Source organism: Amblyomma americanum, chromosome 4 (assembly GCF_052857255.1).
Source record: "Amblyomma americanum isolate KBUSLIRL-KWMA chromosome 4, ASM5285725v1, whole genome shotgun sequence".
NCBI classification, from domain to species: domain Eukaryota; kingdom Metazoa; phylum Arthropoda; class Arachnida; order Ixodida; family Ixodidae; genus Amblyomma; species Amblyomma americanum.
In genome coordinates, this window is record NC_135500.1 from 134,789,088 (window position 1) to 134,806,912 (window position 17,825).

The following is a 17,825-nucleotide window of genomic DNA, read 5'->3' on the forward strand; positions in this document are numbered from 1 at the left end:
TCAAAGTTTTGCGTGCGGCGATGCGCTCAGTGACGACGCTAGCCATGGCAAACACAATAATCACGACCAACGAAGCGAAGGCATTCGCCGAACGCTTTCGGCTCATGAGCCCTAATGATAGCACATACCGTTCCTGCGCTCTATACATGTACCACTGCTGTTGCCGTTTATGGTGGGCACTTTCTCTGCGCGATTTAATTTTAATGATTTACTTTTTATACCCATTTAGCTTCTGCAGGCAGCGGTGGTGCCAGGAATGGTAGACTAGCAACTATCCGAAGCACGTTTCAGCATACCGTGCACGAAACTTTTGATTCATCTTAACTAGCGCAAAAATTCACGGACACTGACAGCTCCATAAGCCTTTTCGCGCTAGTTAAGGTGTCTGAAATGTCGACCGACCAACTAGCCAAACTCGGCGCTTTAGCGGACACGGAACGCGATCGCACTGAGGCTGTGTTGCGCATGCAGGCTACGGTAGCTAGCTAAATAGTGACGCACTTCATAAAGATGTATAATGTAAATGTGCATTCACACTTCTTGCCGTGTTATTCTACATGCGTCACCTAGTGTTTAGTGCAGAAAGCTAACTTATTCGCGTGACATCTGCGCTGCCCTAAGGGAAAGTGAGCTTTGGTTCCATTGCAGAATAGCGTATAGAGTGATAATTTTTTGCGACTCTCACAGTGCGTGCAGTTTTCGGGGAGTCTATAAGAAGTGTGCACAAACGAAGAAATAAATGACACTAATTGGTGCACTCTCCAAATGGGCTATGCCGTGTCACCAATTCTCACTGCTTACTCTATTACCCTGTCCTATTCTATATCTGAGGAAGTCGCTTGACCTCCAAAGAATGATTTTGGGGGACCATTCATGCCACGCACATCGAGACCGCTCCACAAATGTGGTAGACCGTTATAAACGCCAGCGCCTGTAATATAGATGAGGAGCCAAGGCCAACAGCTTAGTTTGTCAAAGCCAGCTTTCTGCTCGATGTCATGTGTCTCAGTTGAGGTCAGCCATGCGTCTTCTCAGAACTGACCTGTGTAGACATCAAGCATATACGCGTTCATACGCAGCTGTTCGCCACGTATACGTTCAATTTGTAGCCATGACACAAGCCCAGGTAAAATCTGTTTTTTGCACGTGGCATGCACGTATAGCTTCCGAAGTTCCGATGCCCGCACCAGTGCAAACACGCCCAAGAAAAAGCGCCGATTCACTGCTTAATTCACCGTCGGTCGCAAGGTTAAGGGCCTGGGTGCCGCACATAAATGTCACTCACGCGGAGCCCCCACAAGGACGTTTTCTTCTTCTCAAATCGAGAGCTCCTTTGCTCCCGCATAACCGAACGAAACGTCCCTGCTCTTCAAAAAACCACCCTGTCTGATGCGCCCATTGGAAAGCCGCGGAGGCCCGCCGCCGCGCGCTTTTCTCGAAGAAAAACGTGCTTTCTCCCGCTGTCGACGGCGTCCTCGCGTCGCAAGGTGCGCACAAATGTTCGCAGCGGGAAGCCCATGGTTGCGGGGGGCGCCTGCGCCTTCTTCGCCCGCCCAGGCATGCGTGTGTGCGCGTCGAGCTAAGACCCCAGGGTGGGCACCCCCCCTGCCAACCCTGCCGAGAAAGCCCACTGGCGGGACGGACGTCAGAGCTGGCGTCGCTTCCTTCGTGCGTCAAATTTTGGTGGTGGCGCCGATTGAAGCGCACGCGCGACCAAGCGCACGTGCACGGAAGTCTGTGCGTTGTACATGCAGCGTGTACTATAACTCCGCTCCTGAACCCCCCCCCCCCTCTCCCGCTTCCTTCTGTCTGTGACAAAAGGCCGTACACACAGAAATACATATACAGACCGTCGCCCATACCTCCGGCGCAGCCTAGCGGTGACAGCCAAGCCGCGGGCTCGGCTATGTATATATGCCGCCGGATTGTCGCAAAACGTCAAAGCCGCGCACTGCCGCGCAGGAGACAGTGTGCCACACGACAACGGGTCTACGAAGAGGGGGCCGATACAGACGAGAATACAAACGTATTAAAGCAAGGGGACAGAAAAAAAAAGCAACTCTGGGCATCTCTGTGTATACAGACCGCGAATCGGACTATATAGGGAGAACAAATGCGCCGCTGGAGGTCGCCGTGGGTGCTTAGTGTACGCCTGTTTGTTTGCTTGTTTGGATTTGCATGCGCGCTTGCGTGTGTGCGGCTCCCACGGAAGGTGACACACAATGTGAGCGAAGAACGAAGGGCGAAGTGCTTTTTTCCCTTCTTCTTTGCCTGCACTCGGCGGTGTGTCGCGCCCGGGTGGCCTGTCCGTCAAAAGCGACAGGCCCTCTCCGCTCGTGAAAATGTCACGGCGGTTCTGCACCGCAGCGGTCCTTTAGCTATAGCTGCGACAGAAGCCTGGACACCCACCTGTCGAGGGTGTTGAATTCCGTTCATGCGCTGACGGCCGCGGATAACGAACTTGGCGCGGAAAAGTCGCCTATGCGTTCCTGAGTCAAGGACTGTGTAACTGTGTACAAGTGGACGCGCGTTAGGTCGTAATATAATTATAACAGCTCACTGACCGCGAGAAGAGCACGAATGATTTGTTGCGTCTTCGACCGGAACTCTCCGCGATCAGATTACTGGAGACCGGACGCGGCACTCACGTTGGTATACTGTAAACACTATAGGTTACCCACGCTTGCAATAAGTACACGTGACATCAGAACGGGACGGTCCGGGAAGGACGGCATCTGCGTGGCTAGCTCAGCATCTGAGGCGTGGCGGTGCATGCGGAATCCGCGTATTCCCTCCGAGTTCACCACTGGTGTGTTGCATTTCCCTCTTCTGAACCTATAGTCTCAGTGTTTTAAAAAGATTCTATTTCACACTTCACTTAGAACACTGTCGTCCTCGATGTTTTCCTTATGCCATTAATTTGTGCCTCCTTCATTTGTAGCACGCAAGACACGGGAAAGGAAGTCACATAACGCCGAATACTCGCGTCAAAGTAAGACGCGAATAAGAACGGGGCAGAAATTTGTATGTACTTGACAAATGCGCGGTATTTACTAGAGGTCTCCCCGCAGCATTCACAGCCGTGGCTTTCTCCTTACCCTCTATCGCCTGCACAGCCTCCGTTTCAAACGCCATGCATTATCCGAGTACGCTGCCTTTGTTGCTGCAGTCGAGTCAGTCATTCGCTATAGTCATTCGCTAGCGCACTAATTCACTCTCAAGCAATCAATTTTATTAGTTCCTTAATCAACAGTCATTCTTAACGCCATACGTAAATATAAATGTGCAGAAAATGCCTCAATGTCGCTGCTACAAAAAAAATCATGAAGGCTTTGTAATTTATGAAAGAAATTTTTTAAAAATCTAATCGGTTGCTGGCTGGTCAATCAATCTCGGCTACACAACACGTCTCACAGAAGACCAAACTACGGAAGAATTGCGGAGCGTATCGCCAACGACGGGACTCGGTGCACGGGCAGCTAACTCCACCTGGCGAGAAAGGGTTAGACGCGCAGCGCGTTATAAATCTAACCCGAGGGTGTCTTCCTCGACGCAATAGAGTCAGTGTCGGTTGGCAACTGACCAAGGGCCTGGCGATTTATATGAGGTACTCCGAATTAGGCGGAAATTGTCAGCTGTTTGTGACGCGGCCACATGGGTGACGTTAACTTTGTGGTGCTGCGCAGTTTAGGTTTACGGAACCTCTGTCGTGCAGGGTTGTCTCCAAGAAAGGCTTCTATGGCACACCTTTACATCCCCAAGTGTACTGTTTATAAAAGTGTCTTACGGCTCGGATAGCATGTGGCAATAGTATTACTTTCCTAGCTCGAATGACTGAGCTGTGCCGAAAAATGTGAACTTGTCTCTGGCGGAAGAAATCTTACGGAATACATGCGCTGTTGCATTGTTGCCTCATTGTAACTATCGTGCAGTCTTTAAAAGAAATGCGGAGAAAAAATCTTAGGCTATAAAGGCAACGAAGTACTGCAAGGCGAAAACTACTATCGCAGCTAATCAAATATATATCGCAGTCCATTCACGTTCGATTCGAAAGCGCGTGTTGTGTATAGAAGATGATGCGACTGTAAATAAAGCATAAATCCTTATAACCGCGCATTCCTTAAAGTCACTGTTCGTGTTGAAGGGGGTTACTTTGTGCACAAAAGGCCCTCTAGTGAAGCTTTGTCGCGATTCCATCGACGCCGTTTCATATCCAACATTCTCGGACAAAAATTTAAGATGAAAACATTGAAGTTAATGGTCCATATTATTCTGATGTGTAACGAAATCTTTCTTTTAACCTGTTTGCATTGGTAGCATCGTGCAGTTAAGACTGCCATAGAAATCCTTTGATAGCAAAAACGCCAATAGCAAAAACATTCAAGACTGACGTCGTGTGGCCGGCGGTTATATTGATTGTTATACTGAATTCCTACATTATGTGAAAAAATTGCGTTCATAAACCAATTCCCGCTCAAAAATGCTCTTGTCCACAACTGTTGGGTACGAAAAATGAACAAGCCTCGCTTAATAAACGGAGCGCGTATTGTTCAGAACGGCGTCGGAGGGTCTCGCTTGGAAGCAGCCAGCACACATGTTTCTCCTGGGTGGCTCCGAGTACCCGCTGTCTCGTCGACGGCGATTGCTTCGAGGCCTGCCGTATAGTGGACCACCAGGAGAACGTCCGGTTCTCATCTGGCTTCAATAAACGGGCTTTGCTGCGTCGGAGTGCGGCCGCCCTCGACCCAAAAGAACGACGTGCTGAAGTTTGCTCGCTAAGGTGCCCAATTTCCGGCGTCGTACCAAGAGCCACCGCAGCGAGCAGGTGGTCGTTACCTTCCCCATTTGTCGCGACCATGTCTGGAGACAAAGGTCTTGTTTCCGGTGTGTCCCTTCCTGCGTGCCTGCCTCACAGGTCCGGTGTTATGAAGCACAGGTTTCGGCAACACGTGTCGACCACCATGGAACAACACGTGATGACCAGCTGCCACAGCCTACGCGACCTCGCCGGCATTCTCCTCCCTCTCAAGCTCAAACACGTGACGGGGGCATGTCCACACGTGCATGAGAAAGTGTGAGATTGTGCGCGAAAGTGAGCCTTCAGGCCACTCCCTCCTGGGCGAGGCCGTCCTCTGCTGGGACTTTAGGGAATGGGAGCCCTATATGACTCGGCAGTGAGTGTGGCCGAGGGACTCTTCCGTTTGCTCTCGACGATGTAAAATATGCACATAAACCCACTCGTAATCTTTATCCCATCACCCAACTCCTTCACTCGACGGCACTGCTGTCCTGGTGGTGGGAACGGGCGTCGACTTGACCGCGGTTTCGTCAAGCAGCTTGCAGTAGCGACCCCGAACCCCCATCCAACAGTGTATAAGCTGTAAAGGTGCTTAGGCAATGACATTTTGTGTATGTGCACTGCATGATTTCCTCTTTTCCGCGTCCGGTGATGAGCATACCGGTCCGCGCTCTTGCCTCCCAAGTACGTCTCTAAACAATCAACGGCTGACAAGAAAGGCATGCGGAAATTAGGGAGTAGAAGTGCAATGCTGTAAGAGATGCTTTATTTGCAAGTTTTTAACCAGTTCTAAGATCAAAACTGCAGAATAAATCTGGCAAAGCGGAACAACACCTCTCTGTCTTCCAAATTGGATTTTTGTTTTTTGATTATATGTGTGTTTCGGCAGAGAAGTTAGCAATCTTTCTAGCCATTTACCTTGTGCCAATGCTGGTCGCACCCGTTGTTATTTGAATTTCCCAGCCTATCTTATGCGTGAACGAGTATGACGCGCACAATCTCATCAAATGCTCAGAAATAATCTACATCCTTTTTTATACCCTTGAAGCGCCAAGAAATGGCGCACAGTAGTCGCTCTTTTTGTTTGGGTCTGACGCGTCTGACCTCTGTGCTTCGACATATGGTTGACTCGGACCCTGTTTTCAGCCTTTTCCTTATCGCTCATGCATTGAACTTCGTCCGTCTCTCGCGGTTCCACCCGCAGACCGCGCGGGGAAAAGGTACCCGTGAGAACGCGTCGTCACAGAGTATGCAGCAGCGCCGATCTCGCGTATATGTGCAACACATGTGGGAGCGAAAGCACTCACGGAAAACAAACCAGGTGAATGAGCGCAGTCGAAACGGCGCGCCAAAAAGAAAGATGAAGGACTCACGCGCAGAGGGAGCCAAGCGATGGCCAGATAACCTGCTACTGAGTTTCGCCGCCGGGTGGCCTTGCTGTCAAGAACTGTACTCGTCAAGTCGCGGCGCCCTTCTGCTGCTTTCAAATTTATCGGGGCGGAAGAAAGCGGCTTCGCCCCTGGCTAAGCAGAGGCCTAACAAGGTGTGTCGGCCTGCACATACATCGACGTACGTGCGCAGCCGCATCGAACAAACTTTGAAGGAGATGGCTGCAATGGAGTTAAGGATCTATATTACACTCATTTTACGCTTTTCAGTCGCATACGGCTGCGCTTGGGTGGATGCTGATGAGTAATGCCTCCGTTATTTACAAAATTCACTCCACCTAAAGGGATTTTTCAACTCCTAAGACACATTAGACAAGACAGAGAAGAAAGCCGGGCTAGTTGTTCTCGGTAATTCGGGCGCATTTTTTTTCGGCGCAGATTAGACAGGACGTATGGGAGAGAGGCACACGCAGGACATACGGTGAACTCCAACCGATGGTTTAATGGCATGACCACAAGCACCGTTCCCGCTTCGAGTTCGCCAATTTGGCCTCGCCCTGCCATCTGCTATAGCATTCGTGGTTAGCTGACCTGGTAGAGTGCCTCCCCCGGAATGGCGGTGGTCCCAGGTTCGAACCCCCGAGCAAGACGAATTTTTCTTCAGCTGCGAAGCTTCCGAGCAAGCTCTATAGATTTCCTTTGTAGCCGCACGGTGGCGCGCAGGCGGACGCTAATGCGTGATTGCTCCCTTATTTTGCTGCTATAGTCAACATCTATTCATGCTTCTTAATAAACCCGTTTTTTTTTTTCAGCGCTAAAGTAACACTAAATTCGAGTGATTTCCAGTAATCAACTAGCACTGTTTGGACGTCGATCGCGAACCATGGCAGAAGCAGAGCATCGGCGTCCCGAAAAAAATGTAAAGAATATTGCAGATCTGTAGCCGGCTGTGCAAAATAGAAGGCCTATGTGGGGTTGTGCCAGAAACTGATTCGTTGCTTGATTAGTTCCGTACAGGAACGATTTTTTTCTCATGGACAGTGCGCGCGTTCGTTGGTTTGGTGCCAGCTGCTGTAGATGTCGCTAGTTGCAGGTATACCGGGTTCCTCGACTTTTCCGCTTGTCTCATTTGGCATTCAACCCTAGTTAAAATGGTACGCGGGGCTAACTAGCTATTTCGTGTTCTGGGTGTTGTAACGAATCGACACAAATGTAGCTCACTGTATTTTTAACTGCTCGAACTTTAGGGATAATTAGGCCATTTCATTTCGCTGATAGTGAGGGGCAGCAAGCCATCTAGACATTAATAACAAATTAAAGTGCCTGAATCCTAGCCCATACGACATCGACATGAGTACTGAATGCCACAGCAGACATCCAACTTTCAGAGCGGAACGTAAAGAAAAAGTAAATTAACAAATACTTAGGTGGAGGTATATACGAGAGTACAGAATTAACTTATTAATAGAAACTATCTCCACAGAGCGTGCACATTGCTATACGCGCGAACAATGTTCGTGCTTAACGCTGAAAGGCGGGTGTTGTCGCTCTTGCCAACGAGACGGTACACTTTTGCCAACATGAAAAGGGTACAACGTGGCGAAAGGAGCGCGCTGTAGAACCGCCAGTATTTCGCACTTTTGTTTAATCACAGTTGTATCGAGACAACGTGCAAACGGCAACGCTTCCAGCGCCACGGCTTCGGCGCTGGCGTAACACGCGCAGAGCCTATCGTAGCGCTAGCTACCGCGCTCCACACACGGCGTCCTCCATAAAGACGTCGGGTATAGCGCGATGCACTGGCTCAGTGGTGCGCATCCCTGGTTCCCTTATCGACGCAGGGAAAAGGGGGGAATGGATGTCGCCAACTCGGCCTCCTCTCCTCTGTTCTCTGCCGACACCCTCTCTCCCCTTCTTCCCGACGATCGAGAGCGGTCGGCCTCCGCGGTTTCTCCTCTTGCCCGCGGTGACGCGCCGCCGATAAGGGTAGCGGCAGCGGCAGTAGCGGAGCCCGTCCCGGCGTCTCGGTTGTTGGCCGGGCATGAGTTGGCCCGACCAGCAACCGCGGCGGAGAAACGCCGCCGAGATCGGGGCCGGAGGGACGCGTCGCTCCTGACCGCGCTGGACCGGAACGAACCGATAACGCGGCGTTTCCTTTTCCCCCAGCCTTCCTTTCTTTCCCGGCCTCCTCCTCTCGGAGGAGCCAGACGACCGGTGCGTTGGCCTGTGCTGCCTGCTGCTTGTGTTGTGGCTACAGGGTATCTCCTGCTGTTGAGCCGGCGCTGTACGGTCGTGCCTCACGCATCGCTGTTGCGATTATAATGTATACTGTGCCGCAGGTCCGCGCTCGTGCTGCTGCAGTTGTTGCGGGAAGGTGGCGGAGCTGTGATCTGCTGTGTGTGCTCACCTTCACCCGCGACACGAGCGCCAGACCACGATAGTGTGAAGCACGTGTAGTTACTGTATACGACAGGCTAATATGAAAGGATACCATAGCTTAAGGAGCTGAGCACGCTGATGCGAACCATTGGGATGCGAACCTGTATACAAAACAAGCTCTGCGATGCGAACTATACACGGGTATTCTCGGCATAATCGAAGACCTACTGCGTTTTGATGAAGCCGTTGGCGTCCCTTTGCGGCGATACGCACGTACACGCGCACGCGAACGCACGAACATGCACACGCATATAAACTGTGTACAGGTATAGTGTATATGCCACTGGAAAAAATTTATATACAGACGTAGAACCAAATTACGATTCCTCAGAACACACACTGTTGCACAATCACAGCCTGTCACCCATTCCTGCGGGAAAGTTTGTAACGAGGCTTATGAAAGTTCTGTTGGAGCTCCGGGTTGGGTACTTAGCATTTTTTTTTTTTTTGCAGTAGGAGATCTGCGTTCCGCTCTCATCACCAGTTCCTTTTGCAGCGGGAACCGCTGTATAATCCTTGTTCTATGGAGGAGCCGCTTCATGCCGTCCTTCAAAGATCGTTATCGCAACGGTCCAGTGCATGTGTTACATTTTCTTACTTTTGTTTTTCTATTGTGCCTCCACTGTTTATTCTGTACCTCGGTCTTATCTCCTTTTGTACTAATAGAATCAATCGCTGGAGCGATGGATCAATCGCGCAATTATCTCCTCTTTCCCAGAGCTGGACCCGGAGTCCCAAGAGAGCGGCGATGATGAAGCGGCGGCACGCCTTCGACTCAAGCGGAAGCTGCAGCGAAACCGTACCTCCTTCTCCATGGAGCAGATCGAAGCGCTGGAGAAAGGTACGCGCCCTTTAATGCTTCCCTAGAATAGTGGTGCAGTGTGCAGAATTGCGTGCTGTCCGCATGTTGTGCGCGTGCTTTCCGCATGCTGCCTGCGTGTGGTCCGTGTGCTGTCCGCATGCTGTCCACATGCTGTCCGCGTGCTGTCCGCATGCTGTCCACATGCTGTCCGCGTGCTGTCCGCATTCTGTCCACATGCTGTCCATATGTTGCCCGCATGCTGTCCACATGCTGTCCGCATCCGCATGCTGTCCGCATGCTATCCACATGCTGTCCGCATGCTGTCCACATGCTGTCCGTGTGCTGTATATGCGCTATCCATGTCCTTTGCGGCGTGCTGAATACAATATGTCGTGCCCTATCCCGATTCCATGCCGTCACAACTACGAACCCAAGTTGCTTCGAAGTCAGTCCGGCCGAGCAAGCACAGATAGGGTTCCACAAACGATGACTGACGTACAAACTGCAAGGCAGCTCCTGGCGGAACGTGTGGCGAAAAAAAAATTCGCCACTATAGTATTGCCAGAAAGTTTCAAGGACGCGGGATGTAAGAATTACAAAGTCGTTCCGCTCTCATTATGCGCGTTCCGGCGCAGCCTGTAACACGCTATGCGCTCCGTCCATTCCGTGCCTTGCAGAGTTCGAGCGCACCCATTACCCGGACGTGTTCGCCCGGGAGAGGCTAGCCGCCAAGATCGACCTGCCCGAGGCACGTATTCAGGTGAGGACTGCAAGCCCCGACGCTCGCACTGCCCTCTGCCATTCTCTCTTTCTTTCTCTCTCTCTCTTTTTCTCTCACGGCTCCTTTGATTGGGGCAAATCATTCACTCTGCTGAACGTGAGATGCCTCGCTATGGGCCCTTTGCATCGGTTCCCGTTGAAGCCTACGCCCGAATAGAAGTTGCGTGCAGAACACTGTTTATTATCATTAAGCATATGCCATTCTTATCGGCGCCACCGTCTTATACACCACCACTCTTTCGAGGAACCCTATGAGAGACTGAATGGCGAATTGTTTACAAAGAATTTACTCATCCCAGGAATAGCTGTGTTGCACCAGCAACAATTAAGTGGACCTTTCATATACTGTATCTTTCCTTATGGTTTCTTTATATTTATTAGATAAAGTGTGCCGAGATTTCTAAATGTATCCGAATCGAAGAGGCCCGTTTACATGATGACCCATCTGGAAAGCGTTTTCAGCAAAAAGAAAAAAAGCCTCATACCGAAAGGTTGTTTCACGTGCTACTTAGGTAATATTGTACTGCATCTAACATGCAACGGTACCTATTCATGTTAAGTCTCGAATTTCTCAGCGTTACTTTCGTACATCATTCCTATGCCTGTAACGCAGGGGTTATAGAGGCGAAAAGAGAAAAAAAAAACAGGGGCACTTAGTATATTCGCCCGTACCGTTTATGAGCTTCTCAGGTAGTCAAAGCTTCGTCGTGTGATGTAATGGCGTGATTTCCATGCTGTACGTGCACTTTGCTGTTGCCGGTACCACGAGGATAAACCCAACGCTAGTTGGTTTCGAAAAAAATCTCACTTCTCGTCCGTTGCTGCCTTGTGCCGCTGCCCAGTATTGGGGAAGCATAAACTTCCGAAGGGAGTAATAAAGAAGCACCCAGAAGAAGTGAAAACTTTCGAAAGCGGTGCGACAGGTGACACCAAGAGAAAGCCACGAAGGACAAGCGCTTGTCCTTCGTGGCTTTCTCTTGGTGTCCCCGGTCGCGGCGCTTTCGAAAGCTTTCAAAGATGTACCAACTAGCTCAATTGTCCGTACTACTCCAGAAGAATTGGAGAGCTTAGATGTGGTCTCCCAATCACCAAAGTGTGCGTATTGGACCTAACCTTAAGAAGGTTAATAAACAGTTCAGAATATTCGTCAAATAATAAACGACAAACACGTAGTAAATGCGGAAGTTTAGAGAACGATGAGGCGAAGATGCAGCCATAGGCAGTTTTGCAGCCATTGGCACTTTGCAGCTGTAAAATGCGTGCAGCCAGGCTCACGTCATTTGCATGCCATGACGCCGATGGACTCGTAATTTGGCATGCATTGCGGTGCGGTACCACGTCGCTGGTGATGTTTCACTGCAATCACGTTGATAGTGGCAGAGCCACAGTACAGGGATATCCACGATTCTGAACAACGTCCCGGAAGAAGACATGCATTCTCGTTGAAGCTATACGGTTGTAGATCGATGTACTTTACGCCCGCGTTACTCCTGTATCGAGTCATAGAATTCTGGGCCTTTAACCTGCGTCTTTGTTTCCGTTCTGTCTGTTTATCCCGCTCTACTCGACTCGAGCATACCCCGACATTTGATTTGGAAAGCCGCTCAAAGCTTACCTCGAACACTACCCTCTCCTTCTCTGTCAAAATCTACGGGAACACAATGGCCGCCACATGCGCACTCTGCTTCCTATATAACCAAAGCCCAGTTCGGACGAAAGCGCAGTACGCATGGCCTGTAATGACTGCAGTTATGACTGCTGATGCGTGTTCTTCGCTTTTATTTGTTTACATTCTTTAAACGAACGGACCCATTCGCTGAAAAAGAGGAGAAAACGCGCGAGCGCGTGCTGCGCATAGATGGCGCGCGAATCGCATCGCGCGCTCAGCCCCCACACATTGGCGCCGGCGCTCTGCTGCTATTGAGTCGGTGCAACGAGGCGGCGCTGCTCGCTGCAGTGCTCGTTCTCGTGGAAGGCCATCGACGAACGCGAGCACGTGCGCCAAACAAAGGCCCCGAAGCTACGGCGCGTACGGAAACCATTTTCGGGAGAGGGTGGGGAGCAAGGAGGGGAAAGAGCGAGACGCTGATGGCAAGTTCGACAGACGTTCGGCGCTGAGGGATGCCACACGGAGCGGAGGAGGGGTTCACTTATTGAATATGCGCGGAGATTTATTCGATGGCGCATCTACCGAGTGGTGTGTTTGGAAGATTTCTTTCCCTGCAGGGTTTCTATTCTTTCCTATTTTTTCCCGCTCCCGATGAGGCGTTTTGTCCCCCGTTCAGTGTGAGTGCTTTTATTATCGTGATCTAAGGCCCCATCAGGGAATGGAAGTGCGCAGCTGTCCGAATAGGCCTCGATGAGCTAGTTGGTGGTGGCCGGACATTCTCTAGCCGCTTCGCATGTTGCATACATTCTTTTTTTGTTGTTGAGTTTTCCTGCGATTGGCATCTCGTTGCTTTGTGGGTGTCAGCAGGTATGATTTAATCAGCCCATACACCATGTCTTTGCGGCCGGTAATCTTTCAGATACAGTCAATCTTAAATGCTGGTGGCAGGGATTTACTCGGGTTTAGAATGTAAAGTACAACTTGACGCGCTGATGCTTTCACTGCCTTCTTCGAGGCTCCACGCAAGATTTTCTTGTCTTCGCCAGCAGGCATTTTCGACGCGTATACGCAGTGCCACCACTGGTTAATGTAACCGCGCTAACAACGCGCTATCGTCACGAGCGCCGAAATAGGTTGCAGGTGTCAACTGGAACCGGTATGTTGGGAGCGTTGGGTAAACAACAATACAGTGAAAGTGAACTGACTTTTGACCTTAACTGACCCAAACTTTACTTTGCTCCAGTCCTGTCAAGTGCTGGACACCGCCAAATTGCCCAAAAAGACAAGTAGTGACGTCAGTGACGCATTAGCCAGCGGTCCGGTTTTGAACTGCGCGCCTGTCACGACGCCACAGGCTCGCTTACTCTGTATCCCTCCTACCGCTGTCGGTAACATCAGGCCTAGCTCTCAAGAGAGAGAACTGCGTCTGAAGGAGTGCCGAGTTCGTCGTCCTGTCTCCAGCGGCGCGTGCATGCCGTAGAACAGTGAGCTGTGCGTAGAGGGCAGGGCCGGACGACGAGGAAGGAATCCACACGGAGTGGCCCCGCACCGAGCTTCTCACATCCTCACACGACGACTTGAGCGCGCTTTTCTTCTCTTTTTTCCACCCGGTCAGGTCTGGTTCTCCAACCGCCGTGCCAAGTGGCGGCGCGAGGAGAAGCTACGCAGCCAGCGACGCGACGGCGCCGGCAGCGGCGGCGGCGCGGCCGGTCTCGGCGGCACCGGGTGCAGCCCTCCGCGGCCGAGTCCCGGTTACGCGAGCCCGCTCTACCCGTCCCTGCACGCGCCGTCCGGGTGCGGTGGAGGCTCCGGAGCCGTCGTGCCCGACATGTACGGCGGTGGGTCTCCGGCCACGGGATACGCGGCCGCGGCGGCAGCTGCTGCCGCGGCCTCCTGCCTCCAGCAGCAGCAACAGCACCAGCAGCATCAGCAGCAGCAACACCACGGCGCGGCGGCGCCGCCGGCGCCGGCCTCGCCGTACGCCCCGTGCGTGCTGGGCCCGTCGGGAGGCGCGGCGGCCGTGTCACGCTCTCCGTACGACTCCATCACGGGTCCGTACCCGTCCAGGCCGACGCACCTCAACGCCCAGCTGGCTGGAGCCGGATCGACGGGTGAGCGCTGCTGGGTTCTTGGTGGCACCCTCGATGGTTGCGCCGCCTAATTGCTGTACTCTCGCCGCACTGTAATAATGACTGCAGTTTCAGTGCACGCAGGGTCGCAGTTGTTTCCTAAGGAAACTCTTCTCTTTTGGTGTAAAAACAGTGAAGATCCGTACCTTATAAGCTACAACACAAACGAAACAAGTGCAAATGATGAACGTGACAACGGTGGACCCGCCGCGGTGGCTCAGTGGAGGGCGCTCGACTACTGATCCGGAGTTCCCGGGTTCGAACCCGACCGCGGCGGCTGCGTTTTTATGGAGGAAAAACGCTAAGGCGTCTGTGTGCTGTGCGATGACAGTGCACGTTAAAGATCCCCAGGTTGTCGAAATTATTCCGGAGCCCTCCACTACGGCACCTCTCTCTTCCTTTCTTTCACTCCCTCCTTTACCCTTCCCATACGGCGCGGTTCAGGTGTCCAACGATATATGAGACAGATACTGCGCCATTTCCTTTCCCCAAAAAGACAATTATTATTATTATTATTATTATTATTATTATTATTATTATTATTATTATTATTATTATTATTATTATTATTATTATTATTATTATTATTATGATAACGGTGGTTATAACAACGGCGAAGAAAAAACGCTTGTTTATCTCAGAGACCACCCACAACTTCTTTCCTTCTGCCCATGAGAAACTAATTTCTTAGTGTGCCACCGTACTCAGCCTATGGATTACTTTTTCTTTTACGGCAGCCGATGCTTTTGCCCATTGTGCCAGGAAAAACATCTCTATTGTTGGCGGCCGCTCGGGACTCACGCGTCGGCGCACATTGTGCAGGGCTCATCTCGCCGGGCGTGTCGGTTCCCGTGCAAGTGCCGGGTCACAACAGCGGCGACCACCTGGCGTCCAGTTACTGGCCCCGGATACAGTAGGCGCCGCCTGACACTGCGGCCGAGGCGAACGGACGCATGCCCCAACGACTGGGCTACTTCTGATGACCACGACGGCTGTATGGCATCCCGGAATATCCACAGCATCATCACAGACGGACTACGGCAGCACGCGAGCTTGGAAAGTGCGGCACGGTTAGACACTGCGACACGCGGGAGCGAATAAGCGACGGCCGGGTCACTGCGAAGCGATCATGGAGCCTATGAGTGATCACATGTCTTGTGACGGACACCATTGAGCCACAAAGGTCGCTGCAAAGCGGAAAATGAGGCATTCTGGCGCGGGAGATGGATTTTTTTTTCCACGTAGGTTTATACGCTGGCTATGCGGCGTTTAGTGGCAATACAGCACGGTCTGCTCGCTATGCACTTGCGTAGATATATTTTTTGAAGGAGGCCATCGTAAAACGTGCTAGCTTTTAGGACTTTGAAGACAGAGTGTTCCGGGTGCTGAACTTTCGTCGTCCGCAGGTGCACGCAAATAATCACTAAAAGAAATAAAGGTGGGGATGGAGGAGCGAGGGGAACGTATAGGTACTGGCTATGCCGAGTAGCACTCTTTGTACGCTTAAATGCGGACACGATTTCTGCTTGCACGGTTTGCAGAGTGCTTCCGCTATCAAAAATCCGCAAAGTGTAAGGTTTCACATACAACTATATATCTTCAGGAGCAAAAGATGGCCCCTATTTAGGACATCAGTGACCGATAAGACCACTTTCACACATTACGAAAAAAGCAGCCTGTAAAGACAACCCATCAGCGAGCCGTTGTCCCGCCCCAACGTACTCCACGGCCGCCCTCGATCTCGCTAGTGTGAGCGCAGTGTCTAACCGTGAGTGAGCTCAAGTCGAGAGACTCGTCGTGCATATGCCATCGTCGTGGTTGTGCAACCGTCGCCTCGAAGAGGAAAAAGCTGCCGCCGCAGAGTCCGGGCGGATCTCACTGGCATCCGTCGCCAACGACAGCAGGAAACCCGGAAGGCAAGGACGAAGACGCCCGCCCCGGACGATCCACTTCGACGTGCGTCGAGTCTGGTTCCCGTGCTCGTGAAACGTGTCGCACCGATGAAGACAGAGTGAAAAGTGCGCGTGTGTGTGCTTCGCGTTTTTTTTTCCTTTTTGTGATCCGTCTTATGAACGCCGTACTCGCGGAACTGAAACTCTTCACCGACTCGCCGCCCACAACGTTTAGTGGAAGTGGCGTCGCAGCTACGGATGTGACATGCTCACCGGACTTCGAATGGGGGAGAAAAAAAGTAAGGTTTATGCGTTAAATGCTCGGCGGATTTCTAAATCCTTCAAGAAGAGGTGATTACGATCCTTAAAAATGCGTATACATGATTCTCGATTTCATGGAGCAAGCAAGATGAAAGGTTATTCAAACTAGGGCACTGTTTAAGCTGTGATTTCTGACAGAAGTTGTGGTGAATTGTATGTGAGACCACCTTGTTTTAACACTTTGATCTTGCTTCCGGGCCTCCGTGCTATATGTCAGACTCGTTCGGTAGAATCCGTGAGAGTTTCGCATTTACAATTCTAAGGCTAGAACAATTGAAACAACAACAACAGTGATCGATTATAGCTGCTGGCAGGGTTTAACGGATGACTATGAAAGCAACAATGAATACGCACGAAATGTACAGTACGTGTCATACTTAGAGGGAACACAAGACATGGTTAAACCGGCTCTTAACGCCGCGATGTAGTCGCGGAGAGCTCGAGAGGACGAACCCGAAGCCGCGCTCCTGCTTTTCGGTGAAACCTACTTTTCTCCGCGTCAAGAACCGATTTAACCATGTCCCGTGTTCCCTCTAAGTATGAAACGTACTGTGCCCAAATTGATCAGCAGGCTTTCGCGTATTGGCACATTAAATGACGTTTGACTTTAATCACGTAGTCCTTCACTTTTCTGCGTGCAACAGTTGCTATTGGTTCCACACTATTTTTAATTGGAAAGACCGAGGCAGTACAAGCTTGATGTCTTAGCTGACGAAAGTAAGAGTTTTTTCACATTGTAAGACGTACCAGGCGTATTTCCCTTCTTTTTTTTCTTTGCCGTTTGCATTCCAAAAGGACAGGATAAAACCCATTGTAACTACTGATTAAAGGACAGTCCAAAGTTATGTCCTTTCTTTGACAGATGTCATTATGTCCTTTGTTCGTGCGACCGTTTCAGGTATGCAATCGGCATAAAGGAATAAATGGGAGCTAAATCTTCGGAACAATCAGACCAGCAAATGTACAATTCTGCAACCGAAAACACCTCGGGCGACGTGTCGGTGGCCACAGGCGGGCGCATTGCATGCACTTCCTCAGTCTAACGCTCAGCTCACCCAGGGACTCCCGGGGGCTCCTTACGTGACACTCAATCGTGCTGTGTGTGCGTGTGTGTGTACGTGCGCGCTCTCCTCCTCTCCGTTGTGAGCGACCGGAAGAGACCTTCTGGATGCCAGCACGTGCACGGCGCGCCCCCCCGCAGCAAAGTGACGCACTGTCGCCGCACGCGCCATAGTGCCTCGCAGTTTAATAAATAAATGCATTTCATCGTCACACCTGCACGCCGCTCCCTGTCTTTCTCAGTGACTCCTCAGTGCGGAAAGGAGTCCCGTATTTTGAAGCGAAACGCTTCACAACGCCAGCATTTCGAGCCGCCAGCGGGGCCGCAGATTTGACCTTGAATGTAGCTGGATGTCAAACCATGAGCATAACTGGTGGTATTCAGGTTCGACACATGACGTCAGCTACAGCAGCGACACCAGCGGCTGTTACACCAAATATCTCGACTTTGACCTTGACCTTCGGTCAAGCGGGAAAGCGTCTGCCGGCATCGCATACGCAGGTCATGAAAATGGGTTCTGCATTATGGAGGCGGAGGCAAAACGCTAAGGCACCCGTGTGCTATGCGATGTCAGTGCACGGTAATGATACCCAGGTGATCGAAATTA

General features: G+C 51.3%; 1 protein-coding gene across 2 annotated transcripts in view; it reads left to right on the top strand.

Annotated features, from left to right (window-relative positions):
* The window catches only part of LOC144128371 (paired box protein Pax-6-like), an 82,823-nt gene extending 65,386 nt beyond the window's left edge, over positions 1-17,437 (top strand). For both annotated transcript variants that reach the window (XM_077661731.1, XM_077661732.1), the window contains 4 exons: positions 9,344-9,466; positions 10,105-10,187; positions 13,432-13,927; positions 14,768-17,437. In XM_077661731.1, the coding sequence (XP_077517857.1) occupies positions 9,344-9,466; positions 10,105-10,187; positions 13,432-13,927; positions 14,768-14,862 (797 nt within the window). In that variant the 3' untranslated portion in view covers positions 14,863-17,437. The remainder of the gene's footprint in view (positions 1-9,343; positions 9,467-10,104; positions 10,188-13,431; positions 13,928-14,767) is intronic.
* Positions 17,438-17,825: the final 388 nt, after the last annotated feature.